The 17,385-nt window shown below is 44.6% G+C and overlaps 1 protein-coding gene across 1 annotated transcript in view; it reads left to right on the forward strand.

The window, feature by feature from the left end:
* RCOR1 (REST corepressor 1) overlaps positions 1 to 17,385 on the forward strand; it is a 125,083-nt gene that overhangs the window by 100,803 nt on the left and 6,895 nt on the right. The window contains exons 7-11 of the mRNA XM_024215188.3: positions 2,907 to 2,985; positions 12,772 to 12,966; positions 14,210 to 14,287; positions 15,082 to 15,139; positions 15,678 to 15,907. Coding sequence (XP_024070956.2) covers positions 2,907 to 2,985; positions 12,772 to 12,966; positions 14,210 to 14,287; positions 15,082 to 15,139; positions 15,678 to 15,907 — 640 coding nt within the window. The remainder of the gene's footprint in view (positions 1 to 2,906; positions 2,986 to 12,771; positions 12,967 to 14,209; positions 14,288 to 15,081; positions 15,140 to 15,677; positions 15,908 to 17,385) is intronic.

Consider the following 17,385-nt stretch of genomic DNA (forward strand, 5'->3'; position numbering starts at 1 on the left):
CATGCTCCAGATGTTTCTTGTCCTTGTGAACAGGTGCTTTTCCCAACCCACTCTAAAACGCAATCTAGACATTTGTAGAGTCAGAACTTCTCTTAGAGCCACATCCCAGGAAAGGAGATATCTGTCACAAGCTGGAAATGCTCTGCACATGCCTCCCATCAAACGGCTCCTATTTCATGACTGCTTAGCCCAGACTTTAGCTCCTGTGCCTCAAATAGGAGATCCCTATAGGAAGAGGGCCATTCCCATGGTGGAGTTTATTGAACCACACTGCAACGATGAGCCAGCAAGACTGTCTTCATCTTCCAGCTGGATTCACCACATCTGCTTAATTAGAAGGAAGAGAGTGGGCTCAAAGAACACCACCACCATCCAACTAATCCCTTACTTGCTTGGCTTTCCTTTATCTGTGCCGCCCTTTCATACTGTTCTTTCTCCATCCCCCAAATGGTTTTATTTATTAACTTTATTCAGTGGAAAAATAATTGCATTTCCTAAAAGGAGCGCTTGTTTTTAGTTCATACTATATAGTTTAGTATTCAAAAAGGCTGAATCTGGCATTTTTTTTTCTGTACTTGTAAACCACACTGAAATTACTGCCACCCAGAAATATCTTTATAGTATAGTCTTTTATAGATGGTGTATCTAAGGTGCTATAAACTCCATGGAGAGCGAGTGGATGGGCCGCTCCATTTCTGAATGTCAAAGCCCTTGAGAGAAGCAACAGGAGCAGAGATACTTAGAGTATGTCTACACTATGGAAACTACATCAGGTTAGCTACGTCAGCGTTGCTATGCTGGCATAACCCGGTAGTGTAGACGCAGCCTAAGCTGATGAAAGGTTTTTGTTTTGATCCCCCCCCATCAGTATAGGGAAAACCACCACCCTGAATGACAGAAGCTATGTTGATGGAAACATTCGTCCATTGATTTAGCTACATCTCCATCCGGGGATAGGTTGGCAAAGATACATCGGTCAGGAATGTGACTTATTCACATCCCTGACCGACATAGCTACATTGACTTAAGTTTTAGGTGTCGACCAAGCCATGGTGTTTGCTTTCCATATTTAGCAAGCTAAAGAATGATTGGAAGGTTTTTAACTTAGTTAAAAATCAAATGGCCAAGTAGAACAATTGCAGGAAAAAAATTATGGAATGTGTCTCTCTGTTTTGTGGGGCAGGGAGGAGAGCAGTGCTGTCATTTGAGCCTGAGGCTAGAATGTGTGAATTCTAAAGCTAGTTTGTGTTCCAGGCCTGTTCACTTGTGAATTAAATTGTGCTTAGGTTAAGTAATGACTGTAATAAACCTCTGCAAAATGGGTTAGGTTTAGTGGTCTCAATCTAGTTCGTAGTAGTTATGTGACCCTCTAGACACAAACTTCCAGCACAGTTGGCACCTTTTGGTGTTGGTCTCAGCAGACACCAAAAACTGAATCAGTGTGGAGGTAAAATTGCACTCTTGCCCTTTTATAGTTAAGGCTAATTAAAGGGGCAGTTAGAGGAATCTTGCCCTGTCGCTGAATATGTTCTGTGACTAAACAGAGGAATTCCCAAGGCATCTTTCAGCAGCACTAAAATCACTTAAAATAACCACAAACAAACGTGGGACTCGGTTTTCAAAACCTGTTCTCTTATTTGTGTGCATGGGACTCTGTACATGCAGTCTTCTGCGCCTAGAAGTGACAGAATTTGCATGCACAGACTAGCTTGGGAATCCGTTTTGTACAGAAAAGCGTGCAGCTTAGAGGAAAAGGAAGGTTTGCACAAGTGACTGCAAATGGAGACTGTTAATGCCACCTTAAAATGTGTCCCTCAGTGACAGAACAGGTGCACGTGTCTTGTTCATACTCTTCACTTGGTTTATAATTTAAAATAATAAAGCAAATAAAAACTGAAACCTAAATGGTGAATAAATGACTTGTGGACTGTGCAGACAGTGTACTCTGGAATTTTAAGAGGGTATGTAGAATATAATGCTTCTAAATGTCATACAATGCTGACTAAATACTGACTTCTGACTTCTTCTTCATCATGTGTACACCATGTACATAAGTGTCTTGCTGAATCAAGACTATAATTGCTGGGAGGCTAGGTGGTCTACAACTTGGCTAACTTAATGGGTTGCTGGATTTTATGGGACCAGTGAAACCTGCATGTGTCCTTTTTAAAATAAACATAGCCCAAATAATCTTATCCTTGCACTCTGGGAACATCATAAAAAGCGGAGCAATTAACTTCAGCAATGTACGGTACACTAATTCTAAACCATACATGGAAGTATACCTTAATGTGAATGGTAGTCAAACACTAAATTAGAATTCCATTAAAATTAAACTGGCTAGGTGTTCCAAGGTCACATTCAGTATGGCCCCAATTTGATGCTGCTTATTATTATTATTCAGTACTTGATAGAATATGCTTTTCTTTTTTTTTTTCTTTTTTTTTTTTTTTTTTTTTTTTTAAATCCCTGGGAGAACTAATTGTTCATGTGGCTTTTTGTTACATTTAAGATTTTTAATTAAATGTATGAAATCCACATTAAAGCTGTTTGCTCTAATTCTATATCCTTGTTTTTCTGAGTTTGCTTGAAGTTAAAAAATATTCAGCTAGTTCTCTTTGACTCTAACAGCCAGAGAATTTCTGACTTGTTTTTTAATTTTATTTTTGCCTTTGAGGGTGAACAGACTTCATTTTGCCCAGATATACCACAGAAGAGTTTATGTAAAAGCTTTTAAATGCATGGTCCCTAATGTGGTTATTTTAAAGAGGTAATTGACTTTAAAATTCACCAAAAAGAAAAGCCATTGGATTGAATGTTCCATCCAAGCCTGACTTCCAGTAGACGATTGTAGAAAAATAGAAATTCTCATAGTAATATGGTCATGCCTTGCTTTTGTCTTTCAGTGAGGATGAAATGGAGGAAACAAATGGAACTAACCCTGTTGATATTGAAGTTGAACAAAACAAGGAGAGCAAAAAAGAGGTAGGTAGTTTTTTCCCTAATACTGTACTGAAGGCTAATGAAGGTTTTCACCTGTTACTGTGAACTATTCTGTTGTGCCACAGAGGTCTGACAGTGCCCAGTTTTATTTGTGTTTGTGCATAGTTGACATTCAGCACAGGAATAATAGTGACTCACAATTCTGATTAGAGTAACTAGTATTCAAAATCCTTGATCCCATTTGAAGTGAATGCCAAGACTTTGAGTGACTTCAAAGGAGAAAGATTGTGTGGCTGTGAATGTTCCCTTCCCCTTTCCAAAGGGGCCTTGACCTGGCTACTGAAATTTTGTGTATGGGCAACACAACAGTCTCCCCCTGAATCCTTGTTTGTGAATTTGGGGGGCAGGGAGGAGGGTAGGTGTTACCTTTGAAAATTTAGCCCTTAGTGTTTTAACAGGGAGTTGGAGGGAGAAAATAGTTAACATGTTTTTAACTGTAATCCGGGTTGGAACATACGCTAACTGCTACATGCCAGTCCTTTTGATGTTACCTGTTTTATTAAAATAACTGTTAGGGGAATTAAGTGACCTAATAAAAGACTTATTTTCCTCCCTAGTAGAAAAATAACATTATAGTCAAGACACATCAGGTTGAAGTTAACTTAAGCTCTCAGTCTGTGCGGGCATTTTCTGTATATCCTATCCATCCAGAAGGGGCCTGCTCTTGAGCGCGTTGAAGTGACAACATTCCGATTGACTTTCATTGGAACAGGGCTGGGTGTGAACTGGAAAATTGACATTTACTTTTATGGAAAGCTATGTTCTTGTAACGTCCACAAGTCCCACGGTGTAGGAGCTTTGTGTGATTAGGTGATGCAGGCCTGACTCACCAGTGGTGTAATAGGTGCAAGTCTGCTGAAGTCAGTAGAACTGCACTGACTGCTCTTGGCAAGAGGTAGTCAGCCTGTCTCCTTCAGAAATAGCACGTATAAGGACTGTGGTACTTTAGTCCGTACCGGGACAAAAGGAGGCACTGCAGTATACAGCAGAACTCACCCTAGCTGCCTGGGGCCTTCGGATACAAATGAAGGCTGTGATTGTGTAACTGTATCCATGTGGGCTGATCCCAGCACCCACACACATTTCCACTGAAGTAAATGTGGTTTTTTGCAGCTGCCTGTTGCACGATCCAAACATTCAGAATGAGAAATGATGGTTAAGGTTTAAGAAATAGAGTTTCCCTGTATCTTAAATTATATCAAAGGGAATGGGTTTATTCATTTTACTTAAATTTGACTTGTATTGCATCTGCAAAGTCTATGGGATTCTTTGTGTTATTTTTCTAAACAAGTGTGCCAGGGATATACCTCAAACTAATGTTACAAGCTTTCAAGTATCGTGGTAGCCGTGTTAGTCTGTATCCACAAAAACAACAAGGAGTCCGGTTACAAGCTTTGGCACTCATGGAGGGCGGTCCTATAGTAACAAAGCAGTGTATAAAGAGGAAAGACGTGACTTTGAACTATCAAAGATGGTGGCATACATCAGTGTTAAAATTGGAAAATGTCTGGAAAATACCTTGACAGAGTTTTGGTTTTGTTCCAAATAATTTTTAAACAGGGATTGGAAAGAGGTATTTATGGGTTATGTTTAGCAAACCCTTTAACTGGGGCTGAGCAAGACAAAAATCTTAATTTTGCATACAGTTCATGTCACTTCTAAAGCAATCTTGTATAAAGGATGAACTCTGATAATATACTTACTGTACATTAGTTCCTACATATCCTGTGCACATACTTACACTGTTTTGTCTTTTAAAGAAGTAAATACTTAACTAGACAAAATTCCCCGTTGTTGCAATAAAATCTCTTTTACCCAATTGATCATCTTGTACACTGTGGCGGAGCTTCCTTATTATATTTTTTTTCATTTTCAGTTTAGCTGTAAAACGATTGAGGCTTTCTCCTAATCCTAACTTCATCACACAGAATTAGTGAATAAGAGTTTCTTTCTTAACACCCCCCATTTCCATTTTCTGCTGTTTGTGAATCTTCAGTATTATCTGTTCATAAAAAATAAATAAGGGATAATAAGCAGTTTTTTGAGTGATTTAAGATTTCAAACTGAAATTTTCTTTGAGAAACTCTGAATCTAAAAGAGAGCTTTTACTATTCATTTTTTATTTCTACTCACCCCTCTAAAACATTGGATTACTATTGGCTTCTTACAGATCTAGCTGTGTGCATGGTGGAAGTCAAAGTTCATTTGTATCTACATGCGTTCCAAAAGGAAACAGATGGTCACAATTTTGGGGTTCAGGTCCCTTTTGTAGCAAAGTATTTTACATGGGATTATATATCCTATTTATTTCTCACTCTCTAATTCAGATAATCTGTGCCACCACTCTCTTTTGCCCTCCCACCCTCCCCAAAAAAGCTCACCAAGCACAATCAGTCACTCTCTCTATGTGCAATGACAAGCAGCCTTCTGAGGGCTTGTCACTGGAAAGTGACTGCCAGCTTCATTTTATTCTCCTTTACAATCTGCATAGCCTGTGCAGCGTTAATTAGGTTTGATATTGCAGTACCCGAGCCTGAGGGTTGATTGAATCCAAAATACTTTGAGAGAGAGAGGGAGAAAGAGAGCAGAACAGTCCAGAAGGTGGATATGTTTTTGTTCTTCATCATTGCACTTCTGCAGTGAGTTGGTCAGGTTTGTAATCGCAGTGAATCATCCCTCCACCCCATTCCCAAAACCCAAACAAAAAAATATTTGTCAGCTCAGAGTTCTCTGTATGACTTCTTAGGCAATACGGGGATTTCTCTGGGCCATACAACTTGGAGAGGGGGTTGGAGGGCTCTCAAAAATGCTTGGTCTTAGTGTTTCCTTTTTCAGGAGGAGATGGGGAGCTTCCTTATTATACTTTCTTTCTTTTTCAGTTTAACTGTGAAATGATTGAGGCTTTCTCATAATCATAACTTCATCACACAGAATTAGTGATTAAGAGCTGCTGCTTCTTCGAGTGCTTGCTCATGTAGATTCCATTCTAGGTGTGTGGTCATCAGAGTTTTTTGCCTTAGCGTATCTGTAGGGTCGGCAGTGGTGCCCCCTTGAGTGCCGCGCTCATGGGTCGGTATATCAGTTCCTCCTTACCGCCCATGGTGGTTAGTCGGAGCGCCTTTCCTTGCATAGCAAGGGCTTGCAGTTTCGTTTCTATTGACTTCAAGCCTTAGGGCCTTGTAAATAGTTTGTTTATAGTAGTTGTTAAGTGTAGTTAGTAGTTAGACGTTAGAGTCCCAGCAAGGACTTTGCTCGAGGTGGGGCATGCCCCGATCTCCCGGTTTTAAGCCCTGTGCAGACTGAACAGGTCTATGCCTGTAAGTGACCCCCATAGTAGCTGCCTCAAGTGCTTGGGGGAATCACATGTGAAGGACAAGTGCCATATTTGTGAAAACTTTCAGCCCAGAATTCAAAAGGAGTGGGATATTCATTTGCGGGCTCTCCTCACGGAGTCTGCCCTTCTCCCGGCTTGCGAGCCATCCCGCCAAGACTCACCTAGTGCCTTGGTACGCAGTACACCCCTGGCACCGGGCTCCACCCGGCACCGCTTCCCAGCACCGGTGCCCAAAAAGAAAACTAGGATGGCTCCAGGCAAGAAAGGCCACAGGTCATCAGGCAAGGGACTCAGTTCAGGCCAACTGGCCACTCCGGAACTACATGTGTGTGCCTCCCCGATCGGGGCCCTTAGCCCCTTAAAAGGTCCACCACAAACTCCCAGGAGCGATATGGGACCCAACCCGCTGATGGCACAGACGCCTTCCCCAGCTCCCCCAGCGCCGAGAGAGCAGATGCCTCTGCCTATGGCACCGACACTGCACGTGCTGCAGGAAATGGCAAAGGCTCCCCATGAGGGAAAGCCAGTCTCCAAGAGTGCTCGGGGGCAGTGGAGCGCTGCCGATCCCCCGAGACAAGACAGTGCTCTCCACCTCCCCGCCGCAGATCCCCAGAGTCGCAGCGCAGATCCTCTGGGGCTCACCCTCGGTCACCGGCACCACATTCGCGGTCCCCACTTCTCAACGCGAATTGCCTAGCAGGAGGCGCCGGTCTCCGTACTACTGGCATCATTCGCCCTCCCACTGGTCGTCCTCTCGGCGCAGATCTCGGTCACTTGCCCCATGGGAGCTCTCCTCGTCATGTCACCAGTCCTCCCAGCACCAGTGCGCTTGATACCAGCACCAATCTTCTCACTCTGGGCACCAGTCTCCAGCGGCGACGGTCAGCAAGCAGACTCTGGCATCAACAGCTCCACAGTGGTCACCGGAAGAGGATTCCTCTGGCACAGAAGGGCAGTTCAGGCCCTCGCACAGACTCCACTGGCACGATTGGGCACCTGAGGCTGTGTCGACATGGACGGCGCTGCCTTGGCAGCACGGCCAGTGGCCAGCTCAGTGGCCTTATTGGTGCATGCCGGTCATGGCAGTGTCCCCTTCGCTCCATTCATCTGCTGCTGCCTCGAAGCAACAGTTGTCGTCACTGACACTGGGCTCGGTGCATGAAGCATGCTCGGAGGTCAAGGCAGAGGAGACGGCCACCCCTCCCCCCCAACCTCCTTTCCCTGCGGTGGACGATGCCCCAGGGCCTCCCCCGGTGGTACAGTCATCATTTTCGTCCCCGGACGAGACGGTCGCAGGACCCTCGAGGACCAGCTCGCCAGACGATTTTAAAGAACACCAGGCCCTGCTTCGATGGGTGGCTGAGAACTTGGGTCTAGAAGTGGAGATGGCCAAGCAGGCGGATATCTTGTTCCACGTCCTCTCAACCTCTGCCCCTGCCCGTGTCGCAATACCAGTGCATGACGGAGTCCTCAACATTGCCAAAGCCCTCTGGCAAACCCAGTCGTCCATCTCTCCCACTTCCAAAGGGTTTGAGTATCTTTTTACCCACCCTCACCCGGGCTCACTGGTTGTCTCTGCGGCCAATGAAAAAGACAAGCAGGGGCATACCAGTGCAGCTCCCAAAACAAAGAGGCCAAAAGACTGGACTTGTTTGGGAGGAAAATTTATTCAACTGACAGCCTACAATTCCTCGGTGGCGAACCATCAGGCCCTCCTAGGCAGATACAATTTTAACTTATGGGACTCCGTCCATAAGTTCAAGGTGTCTCTCCCGCAGGGTTTGCCCGAGAATACAGCACCCTGGTGCGAGGCTGCATGGGTTAAAGGACACTCAGGCCACCCTTTGCTTGCTGGGCATGCACACGCCGCAGTCTGCACGGAAGCAGTTCCGGCCATCCCTGCTATCAAGGCCTTGGCAGCCTCGTATGGGGTCTGCAAGGAGAAGGGATAGGGACATAAGTTTCAACCACCGCCACCCTTTCTCCTCCCGCTTACCCACACAGCCTGGCCCAGCAAAGCATCCTGGGCGCCAGAAGCACTCATTTTGAGAGTGACCCCTCCCCCCCCCCAGTCAACTCCCAGAATGCATCCTGTTCTTTTCTCGACTGTTTTCGTCCCTACCATTCGGCCTGGTCGTGGGTCACCTTGGACCGCTGAGTGCTGGACATAGTGTCCAGCTACACCCTAAAGTTTTCGGCTGCCCTTCCCTCCCAACCCCCTCTTTCCCGTCCCTCTTCAGGGACCCGTCTCATAAGCAACTCCTCATTCAAGAGGGTTGAGAACCTCCTAAACCTAGGGGTGGTGGAGGAGGTCCCTCAGGACATGTTAGTGAAGGGGTTCTACTCCCATTATTTCCTAATCCTGAAAGCAAAAGGGGGCCTCGGACCCATTCTGGATCTGCGACGCCTCAAGAAGTTGAAGTTTCGGATGGTCTCCCTGGCCTCCATCATCCCCTCCTCGGATCCAGGAGACTATACACCACCCTCAGCTTGAAGGACACATTTCCATAATCCAAGGTCATAAACATTTCCTCCGTTTCATAGTGGGGGATGCCATTTCCAATTCACGGCACTGTCCTTTGGCCTCTCATTGGCCCCAAGGGTCTTCACAAAATGTATGGCACCAGTGGCCACTTACCTGAGACGTCGAGGGGTCCAGGTCTTCCCGTATGTCGACAATTGGCTCATCAAGGGCACGTCTCGGGAGCAAGTGCAGAGAAGCCTCGTTCTAGTGCGTTCCATCTGCCGTGACCTAGGTCTATTGGTAAACAAGAAAAAATCCACCTTAAGGCAAGTCCAATGAATAGAATTCATTAGGGCGGTTCTTGACTCCACACGAGCCAGAGCTTTCCTTATGGAGGTGCGTTTTCAGGCTGTCGGACCTGATCTCCCATGTGGAGAACCACCTGCTCACCATGGCTCACACCTGCTGCGGTTGTTGGGCCACATGGCCGCCTGTACATACGTGGTCAGTCATGTCCAGCTTCATCTCTGGCCTCTGCAAGCATGGCTGGCATCAGTTTACATCCCCAACAGGCATGACCTAGACCGGATAGTCAGAGTGCCGGATCACATCCTATTGTCCCTAGATTGGTGGATGAACGCCGGGTTGGTGTTGGAGTTCCCTTTGCGGCCTTGTCGCTGACCGTGGTCTCCGATGCTTCAGACCTGGGGTGGGGAGCCCACCAGGGCGAGCTCAGCACCCAGGGCCACTGCCTGCAAGATGATCTGGCCCTCCATATCAACATCAGGGAGCGCAAAGCGGTTTGCCTGGCCTGCCAGGCTTTCTTGCCCCACCTGAGGGGCAAGGTGGTTCAGGTCCTCACAGATAATACCACCGCGATGTATTACATCAACAGACAGGGCGGAACCAGGTTGTCAGCCCTTTGCCAAGATGTTCTCCACCTTTGGGATTTTTGTGTGCAGCAGGCCATTCGTCGGGTAGCAATGTATTTGCCTGGGACCAGGAACGTGTTTGCAGATCGCCTCAGTAGGACCTTCTCATCTTGCCACGAGTGGTTGCTCCATCCAGAGGCGGTCAGTGTTATCTTCCAACAGTGAGGGACTCGCCAGATCGACTCGTTCACATCCCGTCAGAACAGGAAATGTCAGGTGTTCACTCCGGGGGGATGGACAGGGGTTCCCTGTCGGACGCTTTCCTGCTCCCGTGGTTGGGGACCCTGATGTACGCCTTCCCGCCAGTGCCATTGATCCACAGAGTCCTCATGAAGATCAAACAGGACAGGGCGAAGGTTATCCTGATAGCCCGCAAGTGGCCTTACCAACACTGGTTCGGCATGCAGCTGGACCTTTCGGTAGTAGCCTTGCTGCGGCTGTCTCTCTGGCCAGACCTGCTGTCCCAGAACCACGGCAGTCTTCTGCAACCGAACCTGGCGGCGTTGCACTTGATGGCATGGGGCGATGCTGGCTTTGGCAGAACAGTGCTGCACGCTGCAAGACTGTGAACTCCAAGCCCACCTCCATTGACACTACTTGTGGGTCACCTAGAATGGAATCGACATGAGCAAGCACTGGAGGAAGAAAAAACGGTTACCTACCTTTTGTAACCGTTGTTCTGCGAGATGTGTTACTCGTGTCCATTCCATTACCCGTCCTCTTGCTCCTGTGTCAGAGTTGCCAGCAAGAATGAACTGAGAGAGCTTAGGGCCGGTTGCACTGATATACTGACGCATGAACGCAGCACTCAAGGGGGAGGCACAGCCGGCCTTACGGATACCACTAAGGCAAAAATCTCTGACGACCGCGCACGTGGGCACACGCACACCTAGAATGGAATGAACATGAGCCACACATCTCAAAGAACAACAGATGAAACTGTAACCGTTTTTCTTAACTCCTCCCCTTTCTTAGAGTCAGTTGATGTCTCATTTTCTTTGCTTTTTAAGTGGTATGAGATAGCTTTACTTTTTTTCAATTTAAATCCTCAGCCTTGGTATAGAGACCTTGTCTGATATCTATGAACAGTTGTGTACATCTGTGACACTATGTAAGCACTGCCGATCTCCATATTGACATCCAGATTCTCTTCTGTGGGTTTTTAAGTTGATTGAATTCTACAAAGATATACCTAGGGCCAGCAAAGCAACTTTTCCAAGATAGGTTAGAGCTTTAAATTCTCAAAGCCTGCACAATATACTAACGGTCTCAATGTGCTTGGAGCTGTCAAAAGCTATTCTGCTAGAGCTCTGACTTCTTGTCCATAATAAAGAGCAGCTGCATATTCTGTGAACTCAGTAAAATAACAATCTGAAGTTGCTTACACTTACAAAGGAATATACATTTGATGTTCAGCCTCATGGGAGATTCACTCTGCTGGTGCTGGGTGTTGTCATCCTGTAGCTTGAGTCCATTGTACTAGACTCATGCACAGGCCTGTGAATTTGTGTGTGTAGATGAAATACTCGCCAATCTGAAACCTCTAATTCACTTCAAACTATTTAGCTGACTTAGTTATCAAAGCTCTCACTTCTAAAGCTGAATGCAAAACTTGCCTCACTGGTTCATCATTAAATCTGTCCGGCTATTGCAGTGTGTTTCTGCTATTCTCCCACGCCCCCTGTGCAAGGAGATCTGTTGTAGGCAGATTTCCTAAGCAGAATAGCTTCTTGCTCCTGGGCTGGCTTAGGTGCTTAGGGCCTGATGGATTTGGATCCTCACTCTGTGTGCCTTCATGCATATGTGTTCAGTGTTTAAAGATTTCTAATTAGCAAATGAACACTGCACAGCATGAGGAAACTTTCTTCCTGATTCGCAGTTATAAGGTGTCACTAACCAGACACATATCCAGTATTTTAACTTGCAGATGAGCAAATACAGGAATGCAATTTTGGGTCCTCTTCTGTCTCATTTCATTTTTTGTTTGTTTGTTTGTTTATGTTCTTGGCACTATTCCAGCCCCTATACAACAACTTTAATCTTAGGATGGAGGAATTTTTTTTTTTTTTTTTTTGCAAGTTAACATATGATCTTTTTTGGAGGTGATATTAAAGAGATTCAAATGTGCTTTTTGAGGGAAGTGTGAGGGGTAATAAAATGACTTTTCCATGTAATAAACTGCTGAAATGGTTAGAAAAATTAGTGGTTTGCCAGAAGATATCTCTGATTATAGACACAGGTGGGGAAATATTTATAGCTTTTTTGGGTCAAAATAGATTGATCATCTTGGTAGCTAATGCTTTATAGAAATGTGAGGTTAATGTGTGTGAAATATATCCCCTTCCCCATGCTACCATCCTACTCCCCCTCTCCCTCCTTCCCCAGAAAAGAGATCTTTCTAATTTGAATTCCTCAGACAGGCAGAACTCTGTATCTTTTTCTAATGGAACTTCTGTTTGTCAGCACTGTACTAAAATAAAGTGAGTAAAAATTCCTTACAATTATTGTTCTTAAGAATTACTTTGCAGTCACCTCAACCCTCGTGTTCCGTCTTAAATTGGGTTGTGTTTGTTTTTTCCCTGTGTCTGGCACATAGGAAATTGCTCCATAAACTCTTACGTTGTGTTCACCCACCCTCACCCCATCAAATTGAATTTCCTTTTGGGAATGAATTAAACTGACATATTGAGGCCTGGCCATGACATTTAACTGATGATTAGGCACCTGTACCAGAAATGGAAGCCAAGTAAAAAAGCAACAGAAATATCTGTACCTGGAAAGACTGTGTTGTTGTGTAGAAAAGATTAATGTAGCATCATTTATTTGTGATCATAGTGCCCCATAGCATGATGCTATCACACAAAGGATTTAATTCCTGTTACTTTGCAACTTACTCTGTTTTCCACCAGAACTGAAGGATGAGATGTAATTTTCAAAGGCATCTTTGTGACTAAAGAGCCTCAACCCCATTGACTTCAGTCTCAGTGAGAGTCCGTCTTACTTTTGAGAACAGTTTGTGTAAAATGTCTGCTTCCCAGGTGCCGCCACCTGAGACAATGCCTCCGGTGAAGAAGGAGAAGCACAGTACCCAGGCTAAAAACAGAGCAAAGAGGAAACCTCCCAAAGGAATGTTCCTTTCTCAAGAGGACGTGGAGGCCGTTTCTGCCAACGCCACTGCTGCTACCACTGTGCTCAGACAACTGGATATGGAATTGGTCTCAATCAAGCGACAGGTAGGAACCACGCCAAAGACAGCTCAGGAGTAGATTTGTCATCTGATCAATTTAAAGGTGCTGCTGTCGGTCATCACCTGGGTTGTTACTGGGGATTTATAGCATGGCTGTGATGGCTTACAACAGGATGTGGCTTAATTAACAAGCTGACAGCCTACCAAAGTGAATTAACCCAGTACTGTTTAAATCTAGTTTTGTAGTTGCAAAGCAGCAAGAAATAGTTCATTTTGATCCAAAGAGTTTGTGAGCCCTTCGTCTGTCTTGTAACCTGGTGTTGCTCATATTTTTGAACTTGAATTTTGCTTTGGGTTGAGTATTTTCCAACAGTAACTGCTTTGCATCTACCATATTTAGTTTTCTTCACGTTTTTCTCATGTCACCTTTGGAATAGCCAGAGCCACTCTCCACTTCTGGCTATAGATCTGTTCTGTGGCATCTCCCACAGCCCTGTTGCATCTCTTCAGTCCCCCCACCCCTGAATGCTGGCAAACAGGAAGCCCTGATGGAGCTGAACTCTGCATTGGGCAAACACACAATTCTTCACTCTGAATCTGTGGAGCGTGTGCATCAGGGGAGACGGTGGGGTTTTTGTTTAGTTTTTTTAATTGGACCGTCACCTTTTGTAAGTTTTGGCATCAGCCCAAAATGCAAAGCTGAGATTCTCCTATGGTTTGACATGTGCTTTCTGCAGGCAGGCACTGGGCAAGCTTCCCCACATATTTCTGCACTGCCAGTAGATCAGTCTTAAACTGATTAATGGCAAATGTTCTCTGAACATCTAATAGCCAAGACAGAAGTGCTACTGAATCGCATCCTGGGTTTAGTCCTTTTGCCTATGTCCTAGATCTGAATGCTCCCTTGACTTCAGAATTTAGAGCCGGTTCAGGTCCATTTCAAACTACTATAGACATTGTTAGCTTTGAATTACTATTGTGTTTGTTATTGTTTTAAGGTAGTACCGAGGGCTAACAGAGGATTGGGTCCCATTGTGCTGGGCTGTACAAACATAGAATAAGAAACAGACCCTGCTCCAAAGAGCTTACAGTGTAAATAGATTTAATAATCGCACCAGATGTTTCTTGTACTTGGGGTACAGATGAGGATCTCCTTTCATAAAAAGAGGATGCAGGGAGAACTGCAAAGTCAAGCTGGTAGGGTGTTCGCCTGGGCGGCTGGTACAGGGCTTGTTGAAACATTTTTATCCTTGCTTAAAGTCACTGCTCCGTTTTTTCCCCCCCGCCAGATTCAAAATATCAAGCAGACAAATAGCGCTCTCAAAGAAAAACTTGAAGGTGGAATAGAACAATACAGACTTCCAGAGGTATGCCAGTTCATATACTGCTATGTATGCATCTCTTCTGTATTTCCCAATAGCAAGTCCTAATTCTTGCTTAAATGTCAGAGCTGGCACTATGTAGATACAATCGTTCTATCTACTGCCAACTAACCCTGAGACCAATCTAACAGTAATTGGTTTTTGCGGGAGGGGAGGGTGTAAGAGGGTAACAGTAGTTAGTTTTCAATCTGTATTTGGCTGGTTGTAAAACTTGTCTCAAATGTAAACATTCAGATTGCTGATAATACTTCGCACTCACCATATTTGTTTCAGAGTGTTGTCGTAACACCCTTCTGAGAGAGGTAATTATTAGCCCATTCCACAGATTGGGGGACTGGCCAGAGAAGTTAGTGGTGTGACTGACAGAACTGCTGAGCACCCACAATTTCCATCATAGTTAATGGGAGATCTGGGTACTTGGCACCTCTAATAATCAGGGTATAAGAAACTTGAGTGAGATCACAGAGGGAGTTGGTGGGCAATGCCAGTGAATAAAAAGAGAAACTCCTAACTCCCAGTCCTGTACTCAGAGCATGGACCAAGCCCCACACTTCTGTGCCATGTTAACAGTTAACTATGGAATCAGTTTATTTGTCAGTTAACTGAATTGATTCCCTTTGTTGCTAAAAGGAATAATGCAATATTTTAATAGGAAGAAAAATACCATATTTGAAGGATCTAGCAATTAGTTCATTGCTGCATTCATACAAGAATTTACAAACTCAGATATGAGTAGAAGTCCATTGCTAAGGAAATGAATTACTTTGTTTGACACCTAGGTCGTTCAGAAATTTAATGCACGTTGGACCACAGATGAGCAGCTTCTTGCTGTGCAAGGTATGGAACTATAAATCTTTCCTACTTCAGCAGGTGACGTACAATTGAACCCTATTGCACGTCAAGCTGGGATTTCTCCTTCGGTGGCTAATGGAAAAAATCTTGACATTACTATATATTGTTGCCAAAGAAAGAGGGGTTAACACTCCGTCCCTTTTATGATGCATGGCATGCCGTGTTCATTTGGACAAACAGATCACTCACCTGCTTCTAGACGGTGACACTCTTAGTGCAGTCACTGCCAGGCTGCTTGTACGTGAAACTTACAGGTAGATTTGGTGGGTTTAGGACTTCTGGTTTGGCTCATCCTACATGACTCCTTTTTATATACAACTCTGCCTCTCTCTTTCTCCGCTCCCAACTCTTCTACCATCCATCTCTCTTTCTCCCACTCCCAACTTTGTACCATCTTTCTTGGTGGTGTAACCAGAGATGGCCCAAACCTTGGGGAAATTCAGCATTGGATCCTTGTATTGTGGCTCATGCCCATCTCTAGCTGTTGTCACTGTTTATATAATTCTACTTCTTCCGTTTTCAGCAATCAGGAAGTATGGCCGAGATTTCCAGGCAATCTCTGATGTGATTGGAAATAAATCTGTGGTGCAAGTGAAACATTTTTTTGTAAGTTACCGGCGTCGTTTCAACATAGATGAAGTTCTACAGGAGTGGGAAGCAGAACATGGCAAAGAGGAGACAAATGGACCTAGTAACCAGAAGCCTGTAAAATCGCCTGATAATTCCACTAAAATGTCAGAAGAGGAAAATGAGGTAAATCTGTGACTAAAGAGTTTGGGACTGTAAATTGCTGGTTGCTTTTAGGTTCAAATATATAAATGAATTCCAAACTGTCAACAGCCATTTTTCACAGCATTCAACCAACTTATTTTCGTGTGTGTGTATGTGTATGTGTATGTGTATGTATATGTATATATACACACACACGAAATAAAGTATTTGAGCAGATTTCCCCTGTGTATGCAGTTCCCAGTGACAATATTGGGAATTCCAGGTGTAACTTAAGGTGATAAGAGACCTCCTAATTTGTAGGCTCTGACAATATCTATGACTATCACTGGCACCCTCTCACCTTCATTCCTTTCTGTAGCTCAGTTGGATGCTTCAGCTGGACTTAAATTACTCAGCTCCTAGTCTAGGGTTTGGTTTTTTGGACTCAGGTGTAAATTTCTAAGACGGAAACCTTACTTTTGCGAATGTTTGTGTATGCCCAAAGGCTATATAAATAACAAGGTGGGATTGTGAAAACTGCTTGTTTTGGGCTTGATCCAGCAGCTGCTCCATGAGCAGGACTCCTGGTGACTTCATGGGGTTTCTGAGCAGACGGGTGCAATGGGACTGTTCCATCTGTCTCTTTTTTGATAATATTTCTCCACAGACTGTGCCTTTAAAGATAACCCAGGCACTTTATAGTTCTTAAATATGGTATTTTATTTATAAGATTTAATATAAATTATAGTTGTGCAATAGGAAAACCAAAACTGGAGTTTACACTTGAAATGGACTTTGGGCTGTCTTTGACCTAGTCCTAATTCATACTAGAGAACTTTGTCCAGTAGTCAAATTCTACCCTTAGGCTTGGTCTACACTTAAAACTTAAATTGACTTAGCTACACCGCTCAGATGTGAGAAACTCAACATTCCTGAGCACCGTTGCTATGCCAACCTAGCCCCTCCTATAGACACTGTTAGGTCCCTGGAAGAATGCTTCCATCAATCAGCTACCATCACTCGGGGAGGTGGAGTTCTTTCAGCGATTGGAAAAACCCCTTCCAGGGTGTCTATGCTATGGGGTTATGGCGGCATAGCTGTGGCACCATAGCTATGCCGCTACAGTGCCTGTGGTATAGACGTGGCCTGAGATGACCTATGGCAGAATTTGGCTCCTACTGAACTAAAGGTTTCTGTCACTGTCCTTGCTTGTGTTGTTTCTCAGCTGTTCTTAACATGCATGGTTAGCTCATGCAGCACCAGCAGTTAACTTCAGGTACACAATGAACACCACTTCATTGCTGCATCAATCCTACTGATATTTCAGGCCACTTTTAAAGATGTCCTTGAGTGAATGAATTAATGTCCCTAAATAAAAATATCCAGAGCTTGGCAAAGACCCTTTCTGTAGGAAGGTGAATAATTAAATTTTCCATCCCATCCCGTGTCCGTCCGTCCCCCCGTCCCCCCCCCCATACATACATACATACATACATACATACATACATACATACATACAT

Source organism: Terrapene carolina, unplaced genomic scaffold (assembly GCF_002925995.2).
Source record: "Terrapene carolina triunguis isolate 2854851 unplaced genomic scaffold, T_m_triunguis-2.0 Scaffold189, whole genome shotgun sequence".
In the NCBI taxonomy this organism is placed as follows: domain Eukaryota; kingdom Metazoa; phylum Chordata; order Testudines; family Emydidae; genus Terrapene; species Terrapene triunguis.